We start from the raw sequence: 8,179 nt of genomic DNA, 5'->3' as shown, positions 1-8,179 counted from the left end.
TACTACCACATGCTTTAGTGGGCACATATAAATAGTCCCAGGGATATTGTAATTAGCTAGTGAGTCACTGGCACCTCTGGAATGTGAACCCATGTGCTGCAAACCACAGGAACTGGAGACACACTGACAGCTAAACACAGCCACTGCAGTTTGTAATTGTAGGGGACTAGTTTTACAACCAGTGCCTTCATTGTAAAATGCCCAAACACCCTTTAGAGAGTCACAGAAAAACACGCAGGTCGTAAATGTGTTGGAATTTTGGTCATTTGCACATGGAGGTTTCAGAGACAGGGAAGAGAGTTGGAGGCTGAGGTCAGTCTGTGGTACAACCCATAATGCAGTTTCTGCTCTTGTTCACACACACAGCCTGTGCGACTACTCAGGAGTTGAAGTCAGGGCTTTCATGTTCCTCCCTTGCCCTATTAACACCATCCAGTGTGGGATGTTTATTCCCATGTAGTGGTTGTAATTGTCCCTCCCCAGGGTTTATTTTTCTTAAGACCCTGTGGAAATCACTTCAGGCCTTTCTTTACTTCTGTGGCAGAGTCCCCTGAAAGCAGCAGCCAGTATCTGTTGAGGAGTTTTATGTCCTCTAGTAATGTTTAGGACTAGAGCTCAGCTCATTCTTAATTCTAGCGATCATCCAGATTTCTGCAACCAAATCCCATGCCCAGCAGGTCTAGTTTAAAATGCAAATAATTCAAATGTGAAGTCTTAAAACCTCAAGAAGTATATTTCATTTTAAATAACATTCAAGTGTAGCTTTGATGCAGTATTATAGCTCCTAAAAATACACAAAGGGCACATCTTCATGATGCAAAATATTACCAATGGGTTTCCCTGCCTGGTTTTCCATCCTTTGGTAAATGCTAATGGAATGAAAATGACAATTCAGCATAATAAGAGGTATTAAGTATGATAAGATTAAGTAAGATAAGGGGAGGTTTTATTGAATATTTTAGGGCAGATGAGTTAAACCCTCTTGTCTTTATTTCTCTTTAAAAAAACCCAACCGAAACATAGTACCCACAATAATGCTGTAAGGACTTTGTTTAAACCATTATTAAGCATTGGTTTAAAATATCAGACTTCCTGAAGGATAAAGTGATATTCTAAGTAGATTCCTTGCTTTCTTTCAAAGTTCTCTGTTGATTTCTAATGCATTCAGCAACATATTCAGCGTTATATTCTGAATTCATGTTTTATGTACTGTTAAGCAGATGCTGCTTCACTTCACTGACAAAATTTTTTCAGTATTAAAGCTGCCTATATATATATATATCAATCTATTCTTGCTCATGAAACCCTATTTCACTGTAGCAGCCCTTCCTGAATGATACAGCTGGAGATTTTTTATTTAAATGCTTTGAGACCAGAGGGTCATAGAGTACAAACCTCTGCTATGAGAGGACTCATGACTATCCATCACTGTTTATTTGTCTCCATTAGTACTATTTCACCTCTCGTCCCAGCACTTCATATCTCTGACAGCTTCAAGTCTTCTTCTGATGTCTTGAATGTATCTCTCAAACAGCTGACTTCATTTCTTATTGCTGCCTTTGTCCTTCAGCTTGAGTGGTTCCCCTGTCTCCCTCCTGCTGTTCTCCTGATCTATTAACAGAGAGCAGTATTATCTCCCCTTTCCACCTGCACCCTGCAAGATTAACCAAGCCCACGTTTTTAATCGCCTCTGTCTCCTGAACACTCTAATAGCTCCTCAAGGCTGAATCCATCATTCCTGAGCTAAGGAGGTCTGAGCACGCTTTTCTAGATAAGCAGTAGCCAAAAGCCTTTTCCAGTCTCAGGAATTCTTCCCTTCTCTACCTTGTCCAGCAATGACCTTTGCATTTTCCCCAGCTCTACAGGACTGTGATGTACAAACATCTGCTGACTAAAACACCACCAGTTCTCATAGGAGGAGTTTATAGTTTATAGTCCTGATATTGATCCATACCTACCAAAACAGGCCTTTTAAACTAATAGTCCCAAGTTAGTTGGAAAAAAATCCCTGTGTTTTGGAGCCAACCAGTTCCTCCTTCAAGGATATTTTGATCCCAGTCTATAGAGTGGAAACTCACAGGGGAGATTAGACCTAAAAGTAGACCCTGATGGGCTTAATCACTGCCTACAGTCTGACTTGTTACTCCCTTTCCTAGAAATTTCGTAATTGTCACCCTGCCAGGCAGTTTCTGGCTCAATTTACGTTTATTAATCTCTACCCTTTTTCACTTTAGCAGTGACTTTCAATGCAGTGCTCAACAAATGTCCAAAGAAGTCCAGATAGATGAGATTTACTTACTGCTGTTTATCTAAAGAATAAAAAAAACAAACTGTGTTTTAAAAGGAAAGTATCAGTTTAGAGCATTGGCTCTTCTCCAGATCACAATGTGGTTTTTTGATGCAGTAATTTCATTCTGCATGGAGCAACCCTCACTACCCACTCTTCAGCCTCTGACTTAACAAAATCTATGAATCTTCCACCTCATCCACACCATTGTTTCCCTTCATCTCACAGAGTTCCTCCTTTTATGGCTGGTTTTATGGTTTAGCTTTTATTTTTACTTCTGCTGATACAGTGACTCAATTCACATCCACTTAAATGCAGGCACAGAACTAAATGTAGCAAGTCATGCTATAACTTGTATGCAGGTAGGGTAGACAAGAAAGGGCTGGACCTGGTGATGCCTTGTGTGAAACAATTGTTTGTGCCTTCTGCTGTTGAATATAAGACAAAAAAAAAATTTAAAAAAAATTCACAGGAAGACTTTTGCCCCTCTGACCTTCAGTTCTGATGTCTTGTCCTTCTCTGAGAGAGGAAAAGGTGTTAAATCTAAGAGCTTTTAAATACTGTTTTCTTTGTCCCCAAAACGAGATTTACTGCAACTTCTACTCTATGAGACTGCACTTAGTGTCCATTGAGAAACAAGTTTGTGCAAGATACAGCTACAAAGTTCAGTGTCAGGAGCCTGTTGGGCAAGGATCAATTCTGGTTCCAACTGGAGCACAAGGCACAGGTGTTACCTTAAAAGCCTTGTACATATGAGGACCTGGGTGGCAGAGGAACAGCCTCCCCCTCAGTGCTGTCACTCACAGACCTCCCAGAGCTGAACCTCCCTCACAGGTCTGAGAGAGCAGGACACAGGCTGTGCCTCAAAGCTGAAGTGCAGTCCCATTTGCAGTAAAACACAAAAGCCTTTCAGCACAACACATCCTTTTGGAATGGGAAGCACAGCACAGTGGACCAAGTTTTCCAGTTTAGCTGGAAGAAGACAATGTTTTTCTGTTGGAATCAGACCCAGGAGCCCAGAGTCTTCAGAAAATGCTATGAATTAAGTAAGGAGCACATGAGAAGTGGAACAGCACTTTAATCTTACATGATCCATCTCCAGCAGCACAATAATCCATAGCAGACCCAGACTATCTGTTCCATTTCTTCCAGGGAAGAGGCACACATTTTCCTAATCACCATGAACAAGATGTGAAATAAATAATTTTCTCACCATATTGGAGCAATCAGGAGCCTTCTGCAAATCCTCTGTATTGTTGGTGAGGGACTGGAGTTGTCACTTTTAATTAAATACTGTAACTAATCTGTTGTTAAGACACCAAATGGTATGGTGAATGTTTGTAGTGAGCAGAGATATCTTAGGCCAAATAAATGACCAGCCCTGAATGATCAGCCTGACCAGATGGTGCAAAAAAATTAATTTCTGCTTAGGGAAATCCCTAATATAGTGAAAAAAATTTTAAAAAATCACTGTGATTCTGACCAAACTGGAACAGTTGCCCAGAGGATCTGTGAAGTATCCATCTTTGGAGATACTGAAAACTCAATTATACAAGGTCCTGAGACATCTGATCTAACTTTAAAATGGGCCCAGTTTCAAAGGAGACCCTATTTTGAGTGGGAGGTTAGACTAGATGATTTCCATAGGACCCTTCCAACCTGAACTAACATACAGATCTGAGACATTCTGAGACAATCTTTTACATTAACAGGCTGAATATTGGCTTCTTTCCTAGCAGGGAAGTGGAATTTGAACATAAAAGGAGAAAAAAACCCCTCAAAAACATTATGGAAGAGACTAAGTGTATATATATATATGTATGTATATACACACACACACATATATATGTATATATGTGTATATATGTATGTATATACACACATATATAAATATTACTGTAAATAGGCATTCTACTCAAAACTTTTGTGCCAGATCTGAATTGGCATTCCTTTTTTTCATTCCTGTCATTTACATTGCTTAAAAAAAGATATATTTTAGAAGTCAAATAAAAGCATAGAGTCTACTAATTAGCACTTGAATCAAAATTCAGATAAACATGAACTGGCTATAGGAGTCCTTTTGCAACTCCATTCTTCTGGAAAGACTCACAGAATGTGATCATCTGAGAAGGGACACAATCCTGCCACTCATTTTGAGCAGTGGCTTCCACTGCAGATAGATTCATTCAGAATCAGTAGGCCTGAATTGCTCTGAAGTTTGCCTGGCCAGCAACAGGAGGACTTTCAGGACAGGTTAATGCAAGACCCAGCGATAGACAGCAGCTCAAAATAGGTGTTTGGGGATGATCTGCTTGGGTCTAATGACCAGAAGAGATGTTACCACACAACATAATCACAGGCTCAGATGTAATCAGACCGCAGCCAAAATAAGCTGCCCACAGACAGCCCAGTTGGAGCTGATATTTTGTGCAAGGAGTGAAAATCCTCCAAGGAAAAAATTCTGAGTGAGTTTCAAAGCTGTCAAACATTGACCATTTCTACTCATAATCAAGCTGCAGAAGAGCCTTCAGCCTCCCACTGCAGTGACTTGTGTTCTTGGGTCAGTCACAATTATTCCCAGTGCAACCTTGATGGGCATCTTTTCTCTGCCAACAGCTCAAACAGTCTTTGGAGGCTGGAAAAGAGGCACAGTCCACGCATCTATCTGACAGATTAAGTCCTTCAGCTGGCTGAAAAGATATATCAGAGCTCACAGAAAAGCAGAGATATCACCAGACTGTATTTCCCCTTGATGTCTCACCAGTGCTTCAGAAAATCTTTTCTTTATATAAAAACACACGTAAACCTTCTCCAGTGATAACTACCATTGTGCTTGGATTTCCACAACAATCACAGATGAAATAAATGGACATTAAAAGTCACTAAGTGTGCAGTGGTAAGAAAAAAGTGATCTCCAAAACTTATTGCATTCCTCTAGCTACTGCACTAAGCTCCACTGGCTTTTTAATTTGATGTCATATCAAAAGATGCTTGATGTGATTAATTTGGTGTTGGCTGTCAACCTTTATCTCATTCGGAGCCTCACAGTTTGTAATACACTTCTCCACCACTGAACACGTGTTGGAATAAGAAAACTCCAGCTAGGAAAGATGTAAGTAATCAGAGCATCACACTAGAAATGCACAGTTATACTATTTCAGTTCCCAGAAGTACAGCAGAAAAGTGTGTCTGTTTACCTGGAATTTCATCAGTGCCCCCATTGGTGTGTTTGAACCGATCTCCTTCCACGTGGACATTTGGGCACAGGACATCTGAAAAGCAAAAGAACCAGTACAGAATTATCCCAAGGAAACACATCTGCAGAACTTACAAAAGCTGATCTTCTGGGTGTTGTTCAGATTCTTGCACGTGGCAATAATTCAGCAATAATTCCAGCCCAGGCTCTGTACATCCTAAATACCCTTCCTCTCTCCTATTCCCTAACTTCATGATGGACAAGAGACCCAATATACTATGTCTGATTTTGAGGCACTTTTTTCTGCCTGACCAGACAGGAAGACAGTCAGGATAGGTGAACCGAGCCTTTCCATCAGCTCGGACAACACTCTGGGTTTGTGTCTTTCTCCTGCCCATAAATGTGCATGAAAGTCACAAAAAACGTAAGAAAATACAGAATGTGCTTCCACTCTTGTATTGGTTGGAAGTTCTGAAGGGCCAGCTGACATGGTGCGCTGCCCAAACTTTTCAGAAAGGACAGCTCCTAGTCTGGAAAACCTCCTTGAGTTTGTTCAAGCAGAAATCAGAGTTAAATATGACTAAAATTTTGAAGAATATTCACCCTTAAAGACAAGCTTCAAAAAGTCATGAAAATACCCAGCCTTTCTCAGCCATTTCTCATGCTCCCAATTAGTGTCAACACAATTGCAGATAAATGCTTTTCCACAGAGAACTATGTATCCACCTCCTTCCTGCCAAACCTTTGAAATAACTTCTGTTTTTGCTTTCTTTTCCCAAATCAGTAGGTTATTGCACACTTGTAAACAATGGGGACAGGTAGCTCAATGAATCAGTTTAATGAGAAGAACTGTTAGAGATATTTGGCCTGTATAGGTCCAATATAATAATAATAATAATAATAATAACAACTACTATAAAAATAGTAACAATAGCAACAACAACAGCAACAATAAATATATATCATTATAATATTGGACTTGTTAGAGCAGGTCCAGAGAAATCCATAAGGATGATCTGAGGCCTGGAGCACCTCTCCTATAAAGACAGACTGAGAGAGGTGGGGTTGTTCAGCCTGGAGAAGAGAAAGTTCCAGGAAGACCTTATAGCACCTTCCACTAATTAAAAGGGGCTTATAAAAAAGTATAGTGATAGGACAACCTCTTCTTGCCTCTTAAAGAACCGTAGCCTCCCTTTTGCCTTTATTTTACAAACATCCTGTGCTCCTTTTGGCTCCTCCCTGCCTGCCTGCATCTAAGGCATAAATAGTCAGCAAGGGAAAGAAAATTATTGCAATTCTCACTTTCCAGCCACAGAATAATCCACAGAGGCTCAAAAGAGGTTGGTACTTTACCATCCCAGTTATTATCATGGCTCCGTGTGTCCAAAGGAGCAGAGTGCTGGACTGACAACACATCCATAAGTCCCAAGGAGACACCAGGTCTCATTGCTACACCCAGCACTGCATTGTTGGGAAGGCAAGAAAAAAGCTGTCCTTCTCCTTTGGAGCCTTTCTATGAAACCCCTGATATAGGTGAACATTTTAGTGCCAGAGTGTTTCTGCCTGTTCCTTCTGCTACCACCACGCAAAACTCTGAGCAAATACTTGTGATGCTCAGAGGATTTGCAGCAATGAGCATCCACTGCAAACGGCAGACACAGTAACAAAATCTGCACTGCAGCTAAGGCTCTGCTAATTTGTAAATCTTTATGGATTTACAGAAGAGAAAATACAGCTGACTGACCTGAGCTTTCAGCCTCTGCTCCTTATTACATCCTCTGCTTGCAGTTGCCTTTAAATACGTATTATTTAAAACTTATTTATTGTCTTCAACTTTATATAATATTCTGTCAATCATTTGTTTTATCCAAAATTTTTATCAGCACAGATTTTGCATTTATATCCATGGGGTTCATGGAAATTTTTAATAGCACCAGCAGTGCTATATTTCCCTTTAGAGTTGCACTACAAATGATGGCTGAATTTCCACTGACATCTGCTACATGAGATCAGTCAGCTTTTAATCACTGTAGAGTGCTACTTTTTAATGCAAATGCAATTCAATACATAGTAACAATGCCTAAGAAACACTGTACTTTATTAAAGAACAAAAGTACTTTATCAAGGTAGTTACCATATCAACCAAACTATAACTCCACAGAAGAAAATTAGTTTTGTTAGAGATGACCTCCTTCTCATAAAATTATAATTCTTGACTAGGGATACATAATAATTCCCATTCTGTAATATTTTATTCACTGGCTTCAACATCAAATATTACTTTTTTTGTGAGTGAGATCAGGAAAATTGCTTTATAACTATACATATGGACCATTTTTCAATTTTTAACAGCCTTACATTATCATCATTTCAAAGGCCCATAATTAGAGGGACGAGGAAGCTCTATGTATGTAAATTTGCAGATGACACCAAGCTGAGTGATGCTGCTGACACTCCTGAAGGATGGAGCCATCCAGAGGGACCTGCACAAGCTCAAGAAGTGGATCATGGAAATCTCATCAGGTTTAACAAGACCAGGTGCTGGTGCTGCATTTGGGTTGGGGCTGGGGAATGAAGGGACTGAGAGCAGCCTTGCCCAGAAGGACGGGGGTGCAGGTGGGTGAGAGGCTGGACAGGAGCTGGCCGTGTGCACTGGCAGCCCATAAACCAATCATGTCCTTTGTTTGTACAAGCTT

At 40.2% G+C, this 8,179-nt stretch overlaps 1 protein-coding gene across 7 annotated transcripts in view; it reads right to left on the bottom strand.

The window, feature by feature from the left end:
* Window positions 1–8,179, bottom strand: part of COL22A1 (collagen type XXII alpha 1 chain) — a 226,914-nt gene that overhangs the window by 155,975 nt on the left and 62,760 nt on the right. For all 7 annotated transcript variants that reach the window (XR_001866005.1, XR_001866001.1, XR_001866002.1 and 4 more), the window contains exon 4: window positions 5,485–5,559. Coding sequence is in view for 3 of the 7 variants with exons in the window: in XM_017746704.1 (XP_017602193.1) it covers window positions 5,485–5,559 (75 nt within the window). In the remaining 4 variants the exon portion in view is untranslated. The remainder of the gene's footprint in view (window positions 1–5,484; window positions 5,560–8,179) is intronic.

This window comes from Corvus brachyrhynchos, unplaced genomic scaffold (assembly GCF_000691975.1).
Source record: "Corvus brachyrhynchos isolate BGI_N302 unplaced genomic scaffold, ASM69197v1 scaffold89, whole genome shotgun sequence".
NCBI classification, from domain to species: Eukaryota; Metazoa; Chordata; class Aves; order Passeriformes; family Corvidae; genus Corvus; species Corvus brachyrhynchos.
Note: the sequence above shows the minus strand (reverse complement) of the source record. Positions and strands in the feature narration are given on the sequence as shown.